Source organism: Mustela erminea, chromosome 4 (assembly GCF_009829155.1).
Source record: "Mustela erminea isolate mMusErm1 chromosome 4, mMusErm1.Pri, whole genome shotgun sequence".
NCBI classification, from domain to species: domain Eukaryota; kingdom Metazoa; phylum Chordata; class Mammalia; order Carnivora; family Mustelidae; genus Mustela; species Mustela erminea.
Window position 1 is genome coordinate 67,217,298 of NC_045617.1, and position 24,006 is coordinate 67,241,303.

At 43.3% G+C, this 24,006-nt stretch overlaps 1 protein-coding gene across 8 annotated transcripts in view; it reads left to right on the top strand.

The window, feature by feature from the left end:
* Positions 1-757: 757 nt before the first annotated feature.
* Positions 758-24,006, top strand: part of SLC2A12 (solute carrier family 2 member 12) — a 53,709-nt gene continuing 30,460 nt past the window's right edge. For 5 of the 8 annotated variants that reach the window (XM_032339465.1, XM_032339458.1, XM_032339464.1 and 2 more), the window contains exons 1-2: positions 758-1,052; positions 19,587-20,918. In XM_032339465.1, the coding sequence (XP_032195356.1) occupies positions 938-1,052; positions 19,587-20,918 (1,447 nt within the window). In that variant the 5' untranslated portion in view covers positions 758-937. Of the gene's footprint in view, positions 1,053-14,404; positions 14,491-19,586; positions 20,919-24,006 lie in introns of those variants that run through there. The other 3 variants (XM_032339459.1, XM_032339460.1, XM_032339461.1) reach the window with 3 other exon arrangements.

Consider the following 24,006-nt stretch of genomic DNA (forward strand, 5'->3'; position numbering starts at 1 on the left):
TACTTCTCACTCCCTGATTTGTGAATATCTAGGGCCCCTCACGCCCACATAATGGGGTCATTAGTCTGGTCTCTCTGAGTTGGAAGTAGCCTCCTCCCAAAGGCTATCAGGCTATCGTACACCCTGACAGTAGATTGAGGGTTGGTTCCTCTCTCAAAGTCAACGATGCACAGATAAACTGGATTGCTTTGCTGTAAAAAGCCAAAGAATCTCATCAGTCTGGGGCTGTGCATGCTTGGTTTCTGGCCTGGATTGGTCCGCCAGGCCTTGCAGAGAAAGAGGGGGGAAGGAAGAGAGAGAGAGAGAGAGAGAGAGGACAGACCTCATCCACCTAAAACAAAATCAGGCTCACACAGGAAAGATGGCTTATGCTTTGTTTAAAGGCAAGTGTCACGACTTTTGGAATAACAGTCGTGCTGAAAAACTGACACACTTTTCCTCCTGGTATGGCTTTGCATAAATTGTTCCCTCCCTGCAGGCGTAACCGATACCATCTGTGAGCGTTCTGGGCCCGTCACTCTCCTGATTCCCTTTCAAGCTGCATATTTCTCTTTTCAAAGGTGTAGTTACACAAGAGTGTCCCCCGCCACCCCAACCCCCCACCCCAAGCTCTTGGCCAAACACTGGGTCTGAGCGCCTTCCCCAAGCCTTTTAACCCCTTGCTTCCAGCCCGGCATCTGAAGGCGAAAACAATCCTCGGAGCCCGGCCCTCCCACTGCCTGTGATAGGCTGCCTGAAATAGCAACAGCCCGTGTCACCGAAAAGGGCAAAGCCTTCGGAAATAGAAACAAAGTTGGTTACAAATCACACTGGTTTTTTTTTTTTTTTTTTTTCACCCTTCTTTAGCAGGCGACCATGGGGAAAGTGACCACTGCCGTCAGAGCAGGCAGCCCGGGTGGCTCGGGGCCGCGGGGGCGCCTGTAACTTCTTCGCGACCATGGTACCTGTTGAAAACAGCGAGGGCCCCGGGCTGCTGAGCCCCGGGAGGACAGCAGCCGAGACCGAGGGCAGCGGCGCAGCCAGCGGCAGCCGGCATCCTCCCTGGGCCAGAGGTAAAGCGAGGCACGGGCCGGCGGCGGTACTCGGCTCTCGCTTGCGTGTGTGTGTGTGTGTGTGTGTGCGTGTGTGTGCGCACACGTGAGCCGGCGAGGTGCGTGGAGAGAAGGGGACAGGATCCGGTGGGAGCAGGAATGACAAGGAGCTGAAGTGTGATGATCCAGGTCCCACTCCTGGCGGGATGGATCCATCGGTTGTATTGGCTGAGTGGAGAACGCTTACATTTTGGGAAAACTGACCCACCAGAGAGTCCCGTGTGTAAACACACACACACGCACACACACGCACACACTTTTTCATTTATTGGCCCAAATGGGCAACCTGTAACAAGTGGACATTTAGAAACCCCGTGTTTTACATCAGTGTTTTCAGGAGGCTTCACATAAGTATTAGTTACGTAATTAATGAACACAACTTTCTTTTTCACGCTCCCAGCCTCCGTTTGTGAAGAAGACTTTGTAATGAATTCAAGCCTGAAACCGCTGCTTGATTTGCTCCTGCTCTCTTTCCAACAGGCCTTTCAAACTGAGGTGCCTTTAATACTCTTTCCTTTCTGAGGTGAAATCTGAAAAAGTTTTAATTCATTTCAGTGATCTTGGCTCTGCGGAATGCTGTTCTTCACCTCCACGTTGACAAATCCCACAAACACGCTGCAAGCTCTTGGCTGTCCTTTCCTACTCTTCCAGTTGGTTCCCAAAGGAATAGAAACCAATCATGATAGGAATAGAAACAAACACAAATAATTCTCTCTCTAAGGTTTTCCTCAGCTCTTCTCCCCTTCACCATTCGATAGGTTCCCAGGCCAGAGATTGGAATTTCATGAATAATCCAGAACACTAAACGATACAAAAGGCACCTACCTTTCACCTTGCAGTGGATCTATAAAGTTATGTTTGCACCCTGGGTTTGTCTGATCTTGGATTTGAATCCACGACCCCTCTGTTGGAGGCGTGGACTGGGTCCTCGGCAATGAGAAGCTATCGGCCCTCCCTTCCCTGCTCCCTGCTCAGCTTTTCTCCTGCTTTCCCACTTCTGGTCAAGAATGAAGGTCTGGGGTCGTCCTTCAGGATGGCTGAGTCCCTCTCTGAAGCAGAGCTGCCCCTTCCTCCACATGCGTTCTCTGGCTCATTAGTCTCAGAGCAGCCCAGGGAAGCTTGTATTTGAGGGTTCAGGGAAAGAATCGCAATGTTCTCTCTGAGTTCCTGAAAGACTGAGCTGCAGTGTTTGCTGAGGTGGCCAAATCAACAAAAGAGTTCACTAAATAGTCGTGATAATGTCACAAAGAAGAAAAGAAACTTTGTCCTGAGGGGGCCTCGGCAGCAACAATTAAAAAAATGTACTATTTAATTTTGATACAGCTTTGAAAGCATGGTGTACTCTTAATAGGTTAAATTGTGCAAGTGCACAAGTATCCTGAAATAAGGTCACAAGTATGTGTGTTTGGAAAGATTGAATATATTCACAAAATGAATTTAAAGTACAAGTGTTTGTGTTCTAAAGAAATGATAAGTGGGTAAGTACCGTAAGTTATTTTTAAAATTTAATTCTAAATGAATCTCTGTTATATAGAAAAGGAAGCCGAAATGTTTCCCCTAAATCTTAAATAAATACAACTGATTTGTGCTATAGTTTACATTTAGATGAATACATATATTTTAGTGTCACTTGTCAATTTTCCCAAGTTGTCTGACACATCTCTTGGTCCCCAAAGGCAATTATATGTCTACCGAATTCATAGTGCAGGCTCGCTGTGTGGTTTGGGATGATACTTTAGTCTGTTTTATGAAGATGTTGAGGCGTCATACAATAATGCTTGCCAGATACCTCTTTTGACGTCTTTATATTTCAAACTTTCATAGTTATATCCAGGAAATTCAGAGTATTTAAATATGCTCAATAATAATCATTCTAATCCTACCTTTGACGATTGAAGTTTTTGTATATTCCTAGATGGGAAAATTAAAGCACAAGGAGGAACTAGTCATACAACCCAGGGGAAGATAATTAAGTCATTCGAGAGACCGAAAAACAAACAAACAAAAAATTCCCAAACTCCATGATTGCACATCCAAATGCTTTTCTGCCCAATGAGGAGTGTTGGCAGATCTTGTTTGGCCATCCCTCCTTCAGCTGGTGAGAATGCTTTTTTCCAGTGATTAGAAGGTAATGAACTTAAATTCATTTTCAAGAAATTATGACACAAAGTGCATATATTTTCAGTAAATTTTTTAGTTTATAATCTACAGACATGTTATAATTGACTTCATAGGAAGGGTTGAGCTCAATCCTGGTGCCTACCCTAACATACATGTTATTGGAAAAGTGCAGTACCAGAACATCTCACACAAGAGAGCGAAGATGTGCAGTTGGCTTGAGTTCACTCAGTGCTGGTGCACAACTGAGTGTGGTGTTTCTGGCTCGGGAGGCCAGATGCCTGCTCTTCCATCTCAGGAGATGGGTCTCCCAGGCTCTTCTAATTTCATGTTTCGAATGACTGGCTGAGGGGATGATTTCCTTAAGGCCCCCTCTACCCCAGCAGCAACTGCCCCAATGTTCTGAAACCAAGAACAATATTCATTGTATGAATGCAGGTTCTCAGCACGTTAGATCCAGCTGTCTAATGCACTGGAATTCAGGTCACTAGAACTGGACTCACTGACCCAGCCGAAAGGGCTGGGCTCCATCCTCCTCAGACCCTTCTCAATCCAAAATGCCACAGCCTGAGACATAAGAAATGCATCCTTGGGCTAATCAGATGAGTGTTCAAAGGCATTTTTCTCAGACTTGTTTAAATCTGTGAAACTCCTTTTGATAAAGGAGAAGCTGAATAGGTGATCGATATGTAAGAGAAGTCATCATGTCGCTTCTCTGGAGATAAGAGGGGAGGTAGAGAAAGGAAAAACTTGAGGCCGGTGGCTTCCTGCTCCCTTCTCACCCCTTGTATCCCCGAGCAGACTCCTGGGTGGACCACATTAGCAAACCACAAGTCCATCACCTCTCTGTTCATGCAGGCCATGCTTAAAGAGGTCAGGGCATTCTTACTATGCTCCCACTGAGTCTTGGAGTCCCATGGTTAACCTAAACCAGGCCTCCTTGAATTCAGTCAGGCCTAGTTTTCTCAGGCTTCTTTAGGCAGCCCCATAGGAAGTCTACTTTTCAGAAAGCTGAGGAGACTTTTAGAAGCAAGCTCATCCCCAGAGAAGAGTAAGTCAGACCAACTGGCTTGACCTCATAACAGAGCCTTGGTTGTGAGAGGAACAGTTCTAACAATGAACCAGTCATTTTGGGAAGACCCAGGGCCTTAGCCATTACCATTCCTCCAGGCTTTCCATGTATCAAAGAATGACAAAACCTCTGACAAAAATTATTGTGTTTTAAAAACACACGTATTTAATAAATTAATGGCTGATAACAACAAAAAGTCATTGTATGAAGCTTGATATTGCCAAGGGAGGGCCAGGATTTATAGACATGTGAATCTATGAGGTGCTGTAGACTCTTTTGTCCGAAAGTAAGACCAGATTTAAAGATAACCACCTCTCTTCAGTCAACTTTTCTCTATGATTGTGCATAACACATCACTTGGAAATGACATCAAAAGTCTTAATTTGAGGCTTTTTGTGACTGTGAGTCTCCAGCAGGGGGCTTCTCCAAGATCTAGAAAGAGAGAAGGCTCTAACAAACATGGCGGCACGGTGTTTCACCACAAACACTGGGTGGAGTGTCGCTCACACAGCGGGGCTCTTGTTTCCTCTGGAGATCAGTCTGACCTAGAGAGGGCAGAGAGGTTGCCACTTGCCACAGACTAGCTCCCAGGGGCCACTGCGCAGCAGACACGCATTGGTGGGAGTCGGCTGGTGGCAAGGCCTGACAGACACTGACAGAGCCTTTATGCAATGTGGCTGACCTGGTGGGACTGAAATTAATCAGTAGGCACCAGTGTGCCCGAGCTGGTTTTACAGCTCATGTCTGTTCCAATAGGTAAGTGCCCCTTTCCCAGCTGTTAAACATTTGTAATATCACCCTTCTTTCTGGTAGGATTGCTGTCAGGAGCCAAGGTCTCTGAGATCCCAGGAACAGGTCTAGTGGTAGCCCTTTACTTACGATGTTTGTGAATTTTCAACGGGGTACTTTTTAGTGGGCTGAATCTTCTACTGGCTGGTTAAACAAGCAAAAAGAACAACCAGTCCCAACAAAGAATGACTCCGCCCTGGAGCTGCCTAAGGAAACTTCAACTGACATGTGGAAATCAAAGGTGAATTGGCCAATTTTAAAATGTTATTTTTAATTGCTGTAGATATGTGGGATTCTATTTTTCATTCAAAAATAGTTCTTGAATATGGTTTTGTAGGTAGAATTTTTTCAATAGTAGGAACCTAGGTAATACTTAGCCTAAGGGTGTGAAATGTTCTAAGAGCTCCCAGTGGCCCTCCATTAGTGTGCAGTTGGCTTGTGCCTCTAAGCATTGAAATGGCTCTTTACGCAGATTGGGTGGGAAAGCACCAGTTGTATGCGATTCTTAAAGATCCAGAGTTGGGGCTCCCTAGTTCATTTTTCTTCTCATGCACAGTCTTCCCCAAGAAAATGAATTATTGAATAAAATAGGGGATGAAAGCCATGTAAAAAGACACCGAATTTTGGAGGGGAGGAAGGGGGAAAGTCGACATAGACTTCTTCCCAAGGAGCTATCTGACCAAACTCCAAATAAAGATATTTTCTCATCCATCTTCCTTCAGAAAGTACCCAGTCTCTGTTAAAGGCAAAACTTGAAATCATCCCAGATATTTCCCAGCTGAAACTTGGAGTCAAATACATAATCTTTGTAGTAAATCATGAATTCATAGGGTTCTTTTCAATTTATGTTTGGTTTGTTTTGGCTCATTGGTATCATTTTAACCTCCTATGTCACAAGAACAGTCATTTATGCATTTGCTAAACGGCTATGCCTTGGTGATATACTAATATTTTATACAATTTAGTAGAAGTACTAATAAGACTCAGATAAATGATCACATAATTTTAGTTTTAGTAGCGTTCATTCTTTTCTGAACAATTTCTCACATTATATTGTTCTGCCAAAATACGAGGGAGAAAAATGCCATCCTTTGTTTGACTTTTAGGAATTTTTTTTTTCAAAGATTTTATTTATTTATTTGACAGACAGAGATCACAAGTAGGCAGAGAGGCAGGCAGAGAGAGAGAGGAAGAGAAGCAGGTTTCCTGCTGAGCAGAGAGCCCGATGTGGGCCTCCATCCCAAGACCCTGGGATTATGACCTGAGCTGAAGGCAGAGGCTTTAACCCACTGAGCCATCCAGGCACCCCAGGAGTATTTTTTAGCTGGAGTAAATCAAGTGTAACTCACCTTGAAGCTGTTATCTGGTGCTTCCCCTGGAAGTAATTCTTTCTCAGGAACACTCATGACTCAGGTCTGCCTGGCATAATGAGGGTCTGGGGGCTGTTGGTTACATCCATATTATTTGCTTCAAAATGTTATGCTCCTGCCTGTACCTGCTTCCACACTTTGTGGAAGTCGGAGTTAGTAACAATGTGCAGTGCTAATTTAGAAACCTGCCCGAAATGATATTTCAGCCTCAGATGTGCAAGACTTTTACGAATGGAGAGAAAAGTTGTGATTAAGATCAATTTGTAAGGTGAGAGAGCATTCCCAAACTAATGAAATATTTCAATTCCACTGGGAAACAAAATTGTTGAAACCCCAAGGCAAAATTACGGGAAGAATTTTTCACGAGGTAAGCCTAATTATGTAGGTACTGCCAAAAATGAAGGAATTCAAGAATTTATGGAAAGGCATAACTGTTATGCTGGGATCAAGGTATCATTTTACTTCCTGCACTATCAGTAAGGGAGACTGTTTCCAAGTTTTACTTCCGTGTTATGGCGATTTTACCCCACAGATTCAGGCTAAACAAATCTTTATGGTACGATTATTGTGGGTCAAAGGCTTCTATTACTATTATCGCTTCTTATCTTTGCAACAACCTCAATGAGATATTATCCCCAGTTCACAGATAAGCAAACTGAGGCTAAGAGAATAACAGCAAACATTACCATACCCAACGCAGTTTTCATTCTCATGGATTCTCGTAACAACTTTATGAAGTTGGTAATGTTGTTATCTACATCTTGGGAGTGAGGACACAGAGGAACAGAAAGGTTAGGGGACATGTCACAAACTAGCTGGTAACTTGTCAGGCACTCTGACTCCTGACTGTACCTTCACCCTTCAGCCCAGGCACCTCCAAGGGGGAAGAAAGGGATGCTCTCCAGGAAGCATGGGTAACGTGTGCCAGAGTCTCAGTATCCTAAAATCCAGTCCAGGGTTTTGCCCACCTGACCATTAATACCGTCCAGCACTGATGTCTCTACTTCCTGCTCTGTTCTGGGATCTGATCTGGGATTTGGGGTCTCTGTTACACTCCCTTCAGAACTTTATTGCTTTTTATTATAGCTACTTCCCTAATTTTCCATGCAACATGTCTTTGGCTATAAGGTTATGGGTTTCTGGGTAAATTATATATTCTGGTACCTATAGGAGTTCTGACCGAAGGTACTGTGAGTTTGGGCAACTCATGAGAAGTAGGAACTACGTCTTTCCTCTGTATTTCCATCAGGGGTCACAAGCACGTAGGACAAGGAAGCACCATCTTGAGCCATCAAATCCAGATATAAGGTAGGAAATCTCTCAGCGCAGTGCTCGCGGTGACCACCGTGCCGATTGCACTATTTATCCAGATGAACCTCTCACCATCTGTGCCCAACACAGTGCCGGCCCGTGGTCCATCCTTCATCGTTACATGGGTAAATGGATTAAGGGTTTGTTCAGCTAAACTAAAGAACATTTTCCTTCAGCAAGACTAAGTGAGCTGGATACTTCAGAGTGAAAAAGGACACAGAAAACCTTACCCATGGTTACAGATTTTTCCACCTCATCAGAAAGATAAGAATCTAAGTAATTACAAGATGATTGCTTAGCCAATGTTGAGTCCACTAAAACTCAGATATGATGCTAGACCCTAGGTCCAGTGGTGAATAAGAGACAATCATGTGATGTAGATGCTTATTACCAACTGGTGGAGAGAGAAAAGAGATCGGGGAGCCCACGATGGAGAAGGTAGCCGGATGAATGATACTCTGCTAGGACCCAGGTGGGGGGTGGGGTGGGCAGCTCTACCAGCTTTTAACAGATTCTGGGAGATAGGAGAGCGAAGCTGAGTTAAGAAAGCATAACTGAGGTCAATGCATTTGCAGAGAGCATTAGAAGCAGAGAAAATAGCTTGTGCGCCAGTTCTCAGAAGAGAGAATGGCACATTCAGGGACCTACGGATATTTCTGTATGACGAGAGCACAGAGTTCATCCAAGGGCCAGAGTATGGCAGAGGAATCTGAAGATGTAAGCAGGGACCATATCAGGAAACCTTCGTGCTAAGCATCACGAGAGGAAGGATTCTTCGGAAGAGGCTCTATCAATTTAGAGAAACCAAGCCAGTCTCCCCACGTGATCACAGTGGGGACAGGATTAGGGAGCCCCAGAGAGCCTCACCTGCATGTTGAAATCCGCTTCCTGGGGTCACCATTCTTTTAATATTTCAACAGACAGAGCTCCAGCCCCTCTAAGGTTAGATCCACATGCCTCCTTGCTCCCCACCCCTCTCTGCCCATCCTCAAACTCACACTGTCTCCCTTAGGAGCCTTGTGATCCTTCTGATCACTTTTTGTGCCAACTTCCCGCCTCTACTGATTGTTAACTTTCACCTTGTGCAGCGAGTCCTTTCCTCATGTCATTGCTCTGATCCACGTGTCAATCACCGCCCCTTTTCCTTCCCATTCTCAAATCCCATTCATAGGAGCTCTTTGTGGATCGCTATAGGACAATTAAATATTTGATGGGCCCATTAAAATTCTCCTGTCAAATCCACCGTAGGAAATTTCTTGTAAACTGACATATGTAAAACACATATGGCTGTGACCCTGTTGTTTCCTTATGTGGCTTTACAGCCCCCCAGTCCCCAAAACCCGACAACGTGTCCGTTCTTTTTCTTCCATTTTTCCTCTTTCTGGACATTCTTCTCCATTCTTTCTTGAACTCTCTTTCTCTTGCTCTCTCTGTTTCTTTCTGTCTGTCTGTCTCTCTCTCTCTCACACACACATCAGAATTTGTCCTTTATATTATATGAAACCTCTTGACTTTTTTTGTTCTCTCCCTTTCCCATAGTCCACCTGTGTATCATCAATGTGTCCCATGCTCCTCTCCCTTAACACCAAGAGAGCCATCCAGGTATTTACGTTTGGTAAATAAAGAGCCCTTCCTCAGAGTTTTGCATCTATAGGGTTTACAATCTTATTTGTTTCTTCCCATTGTATTTCCCTAATTTAAAAATTTTAAATGCACTAAGGGTAATTCGCTGTCATTTTCAAGTACGTAGACTCCTTTAACAACTCCTTCAACAACTTTAAATACTCACATCATAGTCTTTGAAGTTTTATATTTATTGATTTGAAAATATGGGCTGACAGAAACTTACTGTGAAATCAGGGGACCTTTGCCTTTTTTTTTTTTTTTTTTAATTTTTCATCATGTCTGCATACATCTGAAATCTTAAAGTTCAGGTACGTGTGTTACTATTTTCTTTCCAACATCCACTAATCATTGATGGGATGAAGACCCTTTTTAAATATTTTATTAATCCTCCAAGGTCCCTAGCTCACCCCAGCTTGCACACATTGAGAGCCCCGCCCAGGAAACCTCCGAGGTCTCTAGGTAAGATTGTCTGCTGGTTTGTTTGCCTCATTCATCCCCCCACCCCAACTGTCTGTTAAAAATATCCATAAAAACATGGAAAAGATGGAAAGAGATGCAAAATCGCAAAAGCATGAAAGCCAGATATAGTCATCAGTGAGTTAGGATTTAACCCTAAATAAGATGCAGGCATGGACTTAATTCATAAAAGGCAGTGAAATTTTAGCTTTGCACAAACTCGCACGGGGCATCCCTAATTGAAAGACTTTTCAGGAACCAGCTAAAGGGCAGTCATCTCCACAGACCCCTGGAGCCGCGCTGGCAGAGGGTCGAAGTTTTGCTCCACAGCCTGATCTTCCCAGCCATCTTGTTACCGTTCCTTCTCTTTCTCTCTCAGGAACTAGTTTCCAAGATGTCCGCACCTCCGGTCAGGTAGGAAGGACAGTGGCTTATTGAATTCAGGGACATGAAATCAGTGTTAAGAAGGGACAAAGCCCGGAGGAGCCACTGGAATGGTGCCTTCCAGAAGTTGTAGTTTGGCAGGTACTTGTTTTGACAAGCGAAGGACTATGGGCCCCTTTAAACCAAGCAGGAATGATACCTCTTATTCCTAGTCAGGGGCCTAAAAACTGGAAGCCAAAAAATTCCTTCCTCAATCCAATGGAGTCACACCAGAAGAATAACTAACAGACATCAGAAATTTGGCTAGCAGCTGCAATGTAGTTTTGAATGTTGGTGAGGTCCGGAGTTGACAGCCAAGAAAGAGTTCTTGAGACATCTTTGGTGCAAAAAGGTGGTTTTATTAAAGCACGGGGACAGGACCCGGGGGCAGAAAGAGCTGCTGCATCTGGGTCATGAGGGGTGACCGATTGTAGACTTGGGAGTTGGGGATGCAAAGAAAAGGGAGGTTTTCTAATGAACTTATGTATGCTGAAGATGACCTACGAGACACTGGAGGCCTTGCCATTGTCAAGTTAAGCATTAACTTGAAGATAGTTGGGAGTTTCCTTCTGGAAGTTAGGTTATGGATAAGAATACAGTTTTCTTGTAAATCACTAAGACACTTTGTAAACTGATAGAGGCTTCTGTCTTTTTTGGACTGTGATCTTTAGTAGTTAACCATTTGGTTTGTTTGTTCCCCCCCCCTTCCTTCCCTTAATTTTAGGGCAGCCAGGAGTGTCTGAGGAATGTCACACAGATCCCATCTGGGGCCATGGGGTGTCAGCTCACACTTGGCCCTCAGCTGGCCTTCTGCTCCCTCATCAACATTGCACCTCCTGGCCTAGCTAAGAGGGAAGTAGTGGCTAGAATGAGGTGCGTCAGACACTAAAAACCCACTCACTCTCACTCCCTTCTCATTTTCGGCCTTTCCTAGCTGCGGAACTAAAATATTCCAACGCTTGCATCTCATTCTCTCTTGCCAAGATGGACCATGGAACCCACTGGTTCTGGCCAATGAGACGTTTGGGTGAGTCTTCAGCTGGGTCTGAAAATGAAGCTGCCAAAGACAGATTAGAGAGAAAAGCATCCAAATGTATTTAATGTAGGTTCTGCACGTCATGGGAACCTCCACTAGGAAATAAAAACTGTAAGAAACAGCTAAGTGTGTGTACACTCGGTCTGATGATGAGTGGACAGGCATGGAGTAACATGGCAGGTCAAGCTGTATGAGGTTAAGCATAGGAAGCTAGGAGACGCTTGGCAAGGCATGTTTGTTCAGATCCTTCGTGGTCTCTCTGTGTCTTCAGAGATAAGATTGCTCCTTTCCTCTGGGTGTAGGGAGGGCATCTCTCATGTGAGGGTTTACTACCTGCTTCCAGGAAGAAGGGCAGGGGGAAGGTCAGAGGGATCCTCCTGCTTCTGCTATTTTCTCAAACTCCTTCAGCTTAAAATACTCAATAAGCCAAGGTACGTTTTAGGGGTAGCATATCCTGAAATCCATCATCTTCCGCGGTACTTCTAGACAGTTTCCTCCCTGATAAAAGCAAAAAGGCCTTGCCCCATGCCTTCTTCCATTGTCACCTGCCTTTGACTTTGGCTTTTTATGCGTGGAGCTGCAGCAGCCACCTTGCACATATGGTGGCAAATCGGGGACAAAAGCCAATCCTCTGAGGAGGCAGGAACAGAAGGATGGATAGAGTGTGAATCCTTGGAAACACCAAACTCAACTTGGTATTCTCACTAATTAAACCGTAAATGCCATAATGTTTTTAATCCTTGTTTTTTAGGTTTTGGTTTCTCACAGTCAAAAATATCATAACTGCTCTGGGGGCTGGGTAAAGAAAAGGCAGCAAATCTGGCCATTGGCAAGTCCATTTTAAAAACAAAGGCAAGGAAGGGATGCATTTTGAGATTTCTTTTTTAAGGGACCATTCGTAAGTTTTGGAAAGCATCTGATTTCTGTTCTCTGTAATTTTGTAAAAGTGGACTCTGAAAAAAGAGATTAGGACAATGTCTGACAATGAGAATAAATTGAGGTGATGACGGCGCTGAGGTTGGAGGTGCAGACAGACCCTTCCGAAACTTTAAGGAGTGTGAGGACGAGAAAAACCGCAGGCGTAGAATTATCTGGAATCTGTGACACGGAGGATAAATGGGAGATACTCCTCTAGGTGTACATAGAGAGCACAAGAAGATGGAGACCGGAAATGAGATGAATATATACGATGAACACCTACATAATTATCATAAACAAATAAGGGGAGCAAGAGCCAGGGACAGACGAAGAAGCCCACGTAAGCAGTGTCCCCTCTGTGCACCTGCCCAGACCACAGAAGTCAGAGAAGATTGGTTTCCGGAAAGTGTGTCCATACAAGTCCTACTGAATCAAATCTGAGATTTGAAAAATGAAAAAGAAAGCAAAGTTCCTATCCTTCTGTTTTAGAAAGGTCAGACCCTAGCAGGTGTAGAGGGAGGCCAAATTTTCCACTGGGCTGAGTTTCATTGTATGCTAAAGAGGATTAGGGGGCCCGAGGAGGGGGAGAGGGGTTAGAAGAAGGCTAGAGCCCAGTGTTTGCCACCACAGGGGGGCCCACACATGGCCTGGGGCTGAGAGGCAGCATCTGGGACCTTTTTGGCCGCTGTTGGAACCAGCTCAGCTCTCATGGGTCTGCGGGAGCTCTCTCTGGTCAAGCCAGTGCTCCTCCATGTGACATCCAGTAAGCCTAACGAGCTCTTGTGTCAGGCCCTGTGTGGGTCCCTTGAGGGTGATACTCCTACTCTCAAGGCGCTCCGGATCTAAAGTGACTGGCATAACTGAATAAAATGCAGGGTACTGTGAGGCCACAGGAGGAAAGGCAAGGGAGAGGAGAGAGAGCAATGCTAACCAAAGAGAGGCCGTCTGGAAAGGTTTTGCAGAGAAGGGGAGTTTCAGACTGTATCTTCAGAGATGACTCAGATCTCCCTAAGCTCCGAAGTTAGGGGAGAGACATGCCATGAGGGGGAGCAGCTCCCAGAGAAGCACAAGCCCCGGAAAGTGCATGGCATTTTCCAGAAACAGCAAGTGGTGAGGTTGGGCTGAAGAGCTGGTGCCTGGAGACCACTGTGGGGCCTGCAAAACTGAGTCCCGGATGGGCCTGCTGCATACAGTCTGAACATCTAGAGAACAAGGCCGTGCACAGGGCTGCTATTTCATAAAGCAGAAATATATGAGCGATAATGAAACAATTTATGGTCTCTACATCGGTGCTGTATTAACAGGCTAATAACAGTGCTGAAAGCTTTATAGAAATGCTAATGCTGTGCTGCTCAGACGCTAAGTATTTGTGTAAATACAGAGTTGTATATGCTCATTGTTCCAGAATATTCCGCATTCATCTTTTAGTCTACTGACAGGAACTTGGGAGGAGAGGACCAAGGATCCGTATTCTGGAGTGCTGTTATCATTCATTCATTTATGCAATCACTCAAGGAACATTCACTGAGTATTTATTTACCTTGTGCCAAAGACCAGAGATGAGAATACAGAGATAAAGAAAGCGGAGTTTTTGGCTTTAAGGACTTTCGGTTGAACAGAAGACAAATGAATAAATAAATGAGCACCTTGAATGACAGGCGCCCTAGAAACATACTCTTTGGTCAGGAGGACCACCCAGGGCTTAAGGGTGAGGCTGCAGAATAAGGCAGAACTGGGTGACTTTACTGGGAGAGATAGCACTTGAGATGACTCTTGAAAGACGAGTTGGGATGAAAGATACTCAGAAGGAGTGGAGAAAGGGGGAGACCACGTCTGCAAGGCCATTTGGGGGTCACTGCAAGTTTTTCTTGAGCAAGCCATGAAGTAGGGGGTCTTCTCCATTTCTGAGACCTTGGCATGGGGCCAAGTGGTCTAATCCCTTGGCTGCCTGCCAGAAGGACTTGCGCTCGCACGCTCTGCCGGGTGTGGTAGGGCTTGGTGAGCAGGCAGGTGTTCACTGTGTGTCCTTTATGCGCATAGGCTATAGTCAGTGTACAGGGAAGAAAGGAAAGCAGAGAGCCAGCAGCAACTCAAATATTATGGAAAACTGAGTGTCTCGTGCATGAGCCAGTTAGAACGTGGCTTCCTGTGAGTCACCGTGAACAGCAGACAATGCAGCCTTTGTGACCTCGCCAAGGCAGCAGAGGCTCCTGCCCTCTGTGTCTTCCGTGTGGGTCTCGGGCGTTCGTGTGAAGCACCTTGCTTGTGAGTGCCTCTCCTGTGAGCGGTTTTACCTTCTTACCTTGTTATAGAATCCTCATGACACCAGAAGGCACACTGCTGGTCTTCCGGCAAAGCAGCCAGACGCAGGGGGAGGCACGAGCCAAGGGACGGCGGGTGCCACTTGCATGTGGTTTCTGTGATGTCTGAAAAAGGCAGAGACGTCTCTGTGGCCCTTTTGGGGAAAATGAATGAAGGAAGGGCCCCTGTGAAGCAAGACCACGAACAAAACGGAGAGAGATGCTCAATTTCACCAAGAACGTAAAGTGCAAAGTGTTTGACTTCATGGCTGGATGTTCTTTGAAAAGACATTCATTGGAATTCCTTGTCCTGCCCTCTCCTTTAGCTCTGGCTGCTTTTTCTGGGCACAGCGAGCCGCCTAAACTCTCCCATCAGTGTTCAGGCAAACATAAAGCCCACCTTCCTGCCACATGTTCTTTCATTGTTCGTGCCCAGATCTCTTGGAAAAGAGATTCCTGCTTTCTGATGCCCATGGGATAATGCCTTGCTTTTATCATCATCAACCAAAAGTAGGTAGAGGAAAAAAAGCCCACTTTTTATGTTTCTCTTCATTGTCTTTATATGATCAAATAACTCCAGGAAATTGTCCTGTGGTGGAAGTCCCACGTTGGCACAGGGCCACAATCCCAGGAGCATTAGGCACTAACCTTCTACAAGCTGCTGGAATTCAAAATCCCAAATGGGCATCGTGAAACGTGTACAGGAACATCGGCAGTACTAAGTAGCAGTATCGAGATGAGTGGAAGTTGTTTTGGTCGGTATCCCTTAAAGCAGATCACAAGGAAGACAAACCCCTCAAATAAGATGCAGACAGTGAAGACCTTAGCCTAATTCTGTGGCATATAACGCATGTTGGTAGGCCCCTTGTGTGGGAATAAGGCCAAAGAATGTCTTAGTGTACATTTTTAGGCTTTTAAAGGCCAACTCCCTAGATAGATTGATCGATCGATCGATAGATGTGTTATGTAAAATTATTTTAGAACTTGTAATTTTATAAAAATAATTTTTAGTAATTCATATAGAAATAACTTTATTATATTTTTTTAAAATTTTATTACCATATTTTAAAAGAATTTTTATTATCATATTTTGAAAGGTTCTCATCCTTGTGCATGATAATTTATTATATTTTTAAAACTCTTAGCTGCTGGGTCTCCAGAGGGACATTGACAAACCAGAATGGGTTCCAGACCCTTTGCACACATCCCAATTCGGCAGTGTCCCGTGAACACGGACAGAAAGAACAAGGCATATGAACCTGAGTCCCGAAAATGGACAAAGAAGCAGGGTCTCTCCCCTGTCAGGAGCATTTCCCCCACAATACAAGAAGTAGGCTTGTGACTTGCCCCTTGCCTCACACCCACTCCTCCTCAATTCACTACCTCAGACTCTGTCTGAAGGAGAATGATAGAGCATCAAAGGAAGGGATCTTGTATCTCAACGGGTCTTTCTTTTGGTAGGAAACCCTATTTCCCACCCAGCAAAGTGGGAAAACTAGGAAGGTGAAGCAGAAGGACAGAGTGGCAAGGACAGTCTTCTGCTATTCAAGCGGCTCCAGCATCTGTTCTGCCCTGTCCTGGACTCTGTATCCCCATGCTGCCCTGTGTCACTCAAAATCCCCTCCTGGGTTGCCTCCCTCAAACTACCTTTTAAGTGTTTCATTCTCCGATGTTACTTATTTCTTTAATCTGAATATCGGTGACCAATTGCCCAAACACATAGAAGCTAATCAATATGGCAAACAGAGATAAAATGAATGACAAGTAGAGATACCAAGTAATAGGATATTCTTATCCAAATGTGAGAATTTGACCCGATTCTCCTTGTGCTACCACACAAATATGTTGTTTTAGCACTAATTTTGGTGTGTGTGTCTATGTGTGTTTGTGTATAGTGAAATATGAGGATATTAAGACCACAATGGGGAAAATATGTGGAAATTTAGGACATGAATGAACCTATAAGAGAGTGCTTTCAAGTCATTTTACAAGTAAAGATTAAAGCAGTGCATAATAAATGATAGATAATAGAGATATCACCAGAATGTTAAGTTTCTTGGGGGGCAACTACTAACTACATCTGGTTTCTTTCGTTGCTACAGATATGCCTCCCATACCTAGGAAAATGTCTGCTGTGTACTGGTACTAAATATTTGTTTTCTAATTCACTAGATAAACCACTGATTTAATTTTCACTTAATGGTTTGTGTTCACTATGCTCATGAATTAAATTCTATATTATTGTGGATTCTTGCATTTTTATTTGTTCCTCCCTCTACATAGTCGATCTTTTTTAGATTATTTTTTTGAAGTCACCTATGTCCCAGGATCCTGGAAATGTAAAATGCGTTGGATATTTCTTATGAGAGGAAATTCAGACCAACTTTATTTGACCTGCTCTTTTTCCTAACCCCCTACAATGGCAGGGTTAAAGGGCCCTTGCTCAGCCTATGATAAAAATGTGCCCGCATACATGTCTACTCCAGTCTATGCACATCTCAGGTCTTTTCTTCTCCATCTCCCTTGCTGCTTTCTCCTCCTGTAAATGTTGGCATTCCCTAGGTCCCAGTCCTAGTCCTGCTTCTCCTGCTCCTGCTCCTCTGTTTATTCTCCCTAAGTGATCTCATTCATTCCCATGATTTTAAATCCCAGATGCGTGCTGCTGAATCCCAAATACATATCTCCAGCCTTGACTTTTATTTTATTTATTTTTTTAAAATATATATATATATTTTTTTTCTTTTTTAAAGAATTTTAAATAGAAAACTGGGTTTTAAAATCACAGAGTGTGCATCACACATTTGCTGTACTAACATTAGATTATAAAACTGGGTGCAGTGTCAATTTAATTGCCAGCTGTAGAGAGACCAGATACATGGTAAATGATCAGTATTCATTGCTCGGTTTTCTTCATGTCCAAGATGCCATCACAGTTGTTAAGACCTTAAAAGATAAAATTAGGATTGGCAATTATAATTATAAGATGCCATTGAAGGTAAGATACAACTCTACTTCAGAGTTCCCAAAATGTAAAAAATCTGTATCTGGAGATCAATGAAATATGATACTGTTATTAGCCATTAAGAAATACTTACTGAGGGCCTTCTATTGTCCATAGTTTTAGCATTGGGAACTGTTAGGTATATAAAAATACTATACATACCAGCCTTGACTTTTAAACTCCAAATCTGTATATTAGTCTGAATTGACATTTTTAAAAAGATTTTATTTATGTATTTGACAGAGAGATAGAGAACACAAGCAGGGAGAGGGAGAGGGAGAAGCAGGCTCTCTGGTGAGCAGAGAGCCTGATATGGGACTCAGTCCCAGGACTCTGGGATCATGACCTAAGCCGAAGGCAGCTGCTTGACTGACTAACCCACCCAGGCACACTGAATTGACATTTTTAACTGAAGGTCTTATAGATAAAACAACAAAAACATTTCAGTAAATCTAAAACAGAGATCTTCTGATTTCTACTCCTTCTTTTACCCCCACTTATAACCAGTTGTCTTCTCAGTCTTCCTTTGGTCAGTATATTTCCCTGAACAATATATAGGCCTGTACACAGGGTATTGAACATTGTAAAATCACCCAGCCAACAGCTCAAACCATGGAGGCATCTTAGGTTCTGACCCACCTCTTCACATTCTAACTCCAATTCATGAACAAGTGTAGTCATTTTTACCTCCAAATTCCCTTGAATCTGTCTACTTGTCTCCAGGTCTACTCTGAACATCCAAGTCTAAGCTACCATCATCTCTTGTTAACTCTAAGGCAACATACTACTCTTTGTTATCAGTCTTGCTCCTGGAAGAACTAGTCTGCAGCCAGCAGCAAGGAACTCTGAAGTCAATGCCCCCATACCGCACAGTGTGCATCAACCCCTTTATACTTGGAAAACCATAAAAAGTTGTCACTGTGACTTGCAGAGCCCTGTCTGAAGCATCCCCTCTGCACCTCTCCAAATGTAGTGGATCCTATTTACCTCTCCAAGCTGCTGTGCCCCACATATGATGTACTGGCTGTCCAACAGTTCCAGAAACATGCTTTCCTGTGTTACACCTTGCAAACTATTGTTTCCTGTTGCAGCAATGCTCTTCCGTTGGTTAGTTTTTGTTTCGTTTTGTTTCTTTCTTGACAAGTTACAAATATAACAGACATCCACATACCTCTTTCTGAAAATTAATGACTGTTTAACTTTTGTTATTTTTCCTCAGTTTTTAACATTAAATTATAAAACAATATGAAGTCCCTTTTGTTCTTCTTCCCGCTAAGTTCCATTCCCCTGCCTCCTTATTCGGAACAAGTAATGGGTGCTATTAGTTCCCTCCCTTGCATCCATTTCTTTCTTCTTTCTGGTGCAACTTTAACTTTGTTAAGGCACACATGCACGCACACACGACCAATATCCTCATATGTTTTAGCAAGAGCCAATTGTGGCCGGATGTGGCCAAGGAGATATGAGGTCAGGTTTCCTGGAGGCTGTGCTTCATTTTTCCCCAGGTTATACCAGGGGACACCTGTAGCACTTCTTGAGGGTCCTACCCTCTCTACTCTGCCTCAGAGGTTTGCCTTTAGAGGACAGCCTGCAGCAGGATCTGAGGAATTGGGCTATCTGAATTTCTGATCCAACGCCAAAGCAGGAAATAAATGGTGTTCTTGTTTGCTCAGTCTTCATATCTGTCATCTGCTTATCTTGCATAGCTCTCTACTAGTAACTAAAAACAGCATCAGCAACACGAACAGAAGGAAGTGACTTCCTAAATGTATACCCTCTCCTCCCAAAAACGAAAGAAAAGGATTTTTCTTTTTACATCTGATCATTTTTGTTAATATATTATTTTATTATAACATGTTTTAATACATTCCTTATATATTTATTATTTTATTATTATATATTTATTTTGATATACTTTAATATATTTATCTTATTTTTATTATTATATTTATGTGTGTGTTTCTACTCAGTGCTCCGAGAAACTTCCTTATATAAGGTTAAGTCTCCATTCAGACATAAAGTGTTTAAAATAACAGTGCAGAATTGACCTCTCTGTCTCTTCTCTCTGCCTGTAGGTTGCGGCATGTTTACTCTCCTGTCATCTGCCACAGCTGCTGTCAGTGGCCTCCTGGTGGGTTATGAACTTGGGCTCATCTCTGGGGCCCTTCTTCAGATAAGAACCTTATTAAACCTAACCTGCCATGAGCAGGAAATGGTTGTGAGCTCCCTCCTCATCGGGGCCCTTCTGGCTTCCCTCACTGGAGGGGTCCTGATTGACAGGTCTGGAAGAAAGGCTGCCATCATCTTGTCATCCTGCCTCCTTGGCCTCGGAAGCCTAGTCTTGATCCTGAGTTTATCTTACACAGTTCTCATAATAGGCCGCATTGCTATAGGGGTTTCCATTTCACTCTCTTCGATTGCCACGTGCGTTTACATCGCAGAGATTGCTCCACAACACAGAAGAGGTTTTCTCGTGTCCCTGAATGAGCTGATGATTGTCACTGGCATACTTTTCGCCTACATTTCAAACTACGTGTTTGCCAGTGTTACCCATGGATGGAAATACATGTTTGGCCTTGTTATTCCCTTGGGAGTTTTGCAGGCAATTGCAATGTATTTTCTTCCTCCAAGTCCCCGGTTTCTGGTGATGAAAGGACACGAGGAAGCTGCTAGCAAGGTTCTCAGAAAGTTGAGAGGCGTCTCGGATACATCGGAGGAACTCACTATAATAAAATCTTCCCTGAAAGACGAGTATCAGTATAGATTTAGGGATCTGTTTCGATCAAAGGACAACATGAGGACCCGGATAATGATAGGCTTGACACTGGTATTTTTTGTGCAAGTCACTGGTCAGCCAAACATACTATTCTATGCATCAACTGTTTTGAAGTCTGTTGGTTTCCAAAGCAATGAGGCAGCCAGTCTCGCCTCCACGGGGGTTGGAATCGTCAAGGTCATCAGCACCATTCCTGCCACTGTCCTTGTAGACCACATTGGGAGCAAAACCTTCCTCTGTATCGGCTCCTCGGTGATGGTAGCTTCACTGGTGACCATGGGCATCGTGAATCTCAACATCCCCATGAACTTCACCAGTATCTGTAGAAGCCATAGCCCTATCAACAAGTCCCTGGATGAGTCTGTGTTTTATGGGCCAGGAAATCTGTCAGCCCGTGATGACTCTCTTAGAGAACTCTTTAAGGGGATGACTGCCCACACCAGAAACTCCCTAATGCCCACGAAAAATGATGTGGATAAGAGAGGGGTGACGACCTTTCCAAGTGCTGGACTGAGCCAAGCTGAATACCAGACAGTCACAGACCCTGCGGACGTCCCAGCTTTCTTGAAATGGCTTTCCTTAGCCAGCTTGCTTGTTTATGTTGCTGCTTTTTCAATTGGTCTAGGACCAAGTAAGTATTTTATTTTTTTATTCCTTCCTTCTTTGCCCTTATGAATGTTAACAAATTGCTTTTGACCATCAGAGCATCTTACGGCTATGGTACATTTTACATAAAATTACTAGAAGTAAGATGGAGATAATACTGGCCACCTGATGTTTCTACTAATGTGGAAAGTATGCTTGGCTCATACCTCCTTTGTGAAATGTGCAGGGCTGGTATTCAACAGAAAGATTAGTTTTCCATTATCTGTCACATGAGGATAATTTAAGAGCAATTGATTGGAGTAAACCAGACCTCGAAAGATACTTATTGCCCAAGAGAATATATTGTTTTGTGAAAGCAGTTTACTGGGATAACATTTTCTTCTGTATCATTCCTGAGTTCTTTATAAATGGAAGAAAAAAATCAATCATTCAGATTTTCTTAAAGGCACACTCCGGGAGGCATTCAGTAAAGAATGAGGAATAGGAAACAATGAGCTGGGAAGGAGGGTGGATTATTCCTTTAAGGACCATGTGTTTTATCACCAGAGTAACCTCCCTGAGCACTTTACTCATTAAGCAGGAGAATGGGAGTCAAGGTACTCCCATTCAATACAATATAAACAATTTACAGGGAGATAGCTACACGGTTGTCTTATTTTATACAGCCAGTCTATTCCAATGACGAAGCTTAAACACTTCTCTTGCGCAAACTCTCTAGAGTTTTCTAGAACAGGTTGTTGCAGTTCCTTGGCTTGCAGCCTCTTACCCAGTCTAAAACTCTCTTTAGCGAAGTAAAGTGCACCTCTTACACCTTTCTTTTATTCTCTCAGCCTTCTCTCCCCTTCTCCCTTTCTTCCCTCCTCCCTCACACAAAGTCTTGTTGTTGTTTACGAGGATCAAGGACCAAACAAATGTGCTCAAATAAAAGGAAGTAGTGGAGTTTGGGAACATGAGAAGACATAGGTTATGCTGAAGAAGAAGGAATCTCATGGACAAATTTTGGTTTCTGGTGTCAGTGTTTCCAGAAAGAAGGTCACTTTAGAGCTTGCTCTGGTGATGTACGGTTAAGTCATTAACTCTTCATTCAGGTGATATGTATCAAGTGGCTAGTTTTTCCCAAGAACAAAGAACTATGCCAGATGTTGGGGAAATAGTAATGAACAGACAGACACTGTCCCTGTCTTTAAGGAGATTACACCTGACGTCACTGAGCTATATTCCCTCTGTCTGCTGCTTTCTGGTCGGGGACTGGTGGGTTTGGCCTGCTTAATCTCAGTTATTGAATAACTGGATTTGCACAGGGCGGATCCGGCCTCTCCTGCAGCTCTGTTTCCTCACCGTGCAGTGGGCTGTGAGATCAGCCTCTGGATATTGACTCTTTCAAATTCTAGAATGAGAGAAGGAATCTTATTGACTCTGCTGTTTGCTATGCAGAGTCATAATTGGTTGTTCACGGACACCTCTAGGCCACATAGTCCAAACTATGCATGACCAGAGCTGGCCCTTCCTCTGGCATTAAGAATAGACGGGTCTGCTTACGAGACCTGTACATGGACGGATAGAGTAAATACTACAATACCATCAGCTTCTGATCTCTCTGACTTGTTTCTGAACCCTGGCCCATCTTGTTAGGACTTAACAAAGATAAATATTATTAATGAACAGTTTCCTAGAAACAGGTTTCTACTATATTTCAGGATTTAGTTATCTTGGGTGTGTACCTGGGAGACATTTGTCTTAATCAGTTTGGGTTGCTATAACAAATCACCAAAGACCATGGCTTAGACAACAAAGGTTTATTTCTCACAGTCTAGAGGCTGGCAAGTTCAAAATCAAGGTGCTGGCAGATTTGGTTGTTGGTGAAGGCCCCCCTCCTGGTTTGTAGCTGGCCATCACTTTCTTGGTGTGTCCTCACATGGCAGAGGGATGGAGAGAGAGAGAGACCTAGCTAGCTTTATTATGTCTCTTCTCACAAGGGCATTAACCCCATCATAGAGCTCTACTTGATGACCTAAGGACCCTCTACAGGCCCTACCTCCAAATATCACATGGGGAATCAGGACGACAACATATGAGTTGTAGAGAGGACACAAACATGTAGTCCAGACAAATACTTACGTCGTTACTCTGGTACAGGAAGCTAATGAACTTTGAAAAAGCATCTTATACTTTTATTTTTAGAAACTCTTTAAAGTCTACCAGAAGGGCAAGAAAGAAGTGTTGGTTTGTACCAAGGAACAACTTAACCTTCTTTGTGAACTTTCCTGTATTGATAAGTACAGTCAGTTTTGCTCATATGATAAACATCAGGTGATAGTGTCCTCACTAATTTCCTTTGCCAGCATCTTTTTTCTATAGATTTATTATAAAACAAAATATTTTTTACATCAATTTTCTTGATACGATTTTTTGAAATATCAAGAATCAACTAAGAATCTAAGGAAAGCTTAGCAAAAAGAAAAGGATGCTTTCTTTGTTTTAAGTCAGAGACGTTGATCTTAAACTTCAGAACCCACCCATTCATGGTCAGAGTTTTCCCCAGCTCATACTATCCTTCTCCCTTTAGTTTTTGGGTGACTTTGAAAAAAATGCAGCAAATTCTCAGCACTAATGTATCAATCGATGCATTATTTTATTAGAACAAGAATTCCTCTTTTCAGGAAATTTAGTTCGATTTTGGGAAAAAATATTGGGGGCTGTTAGTTATGTGCCTTTTAGGATCCTTTAAATAGTATTCTATGCTAATTTTTTAAAATGTGATTTGGGCTTTAGATTTGACTAATATTTATTGACACTTCTTACTTCTTACTTTTCATACTTTGGAGCATTTCATTTTACTTTCACCACAAGCCTGTGAAGAAAGAGTATTCACCAAATTTTATAAATGGTGGCACTCTATCTCAGAGAGGCTAAATAACTTTCTCAAATAGTTGAAAATATCTCCTGTCTTCTGAAATTCAGTGGTATTGCCTCGTCGAGGACACGAATAGACAGTCCAGTGTTGGTCTTGTTAGTAATGTTAATTCCTTTTAGTTCCCTCTACCATGAAAATACATTAGAAGTAAGAATGAATGGAAATAGTGAATCACTGTCCACTGTGCTTTGGGCCACTC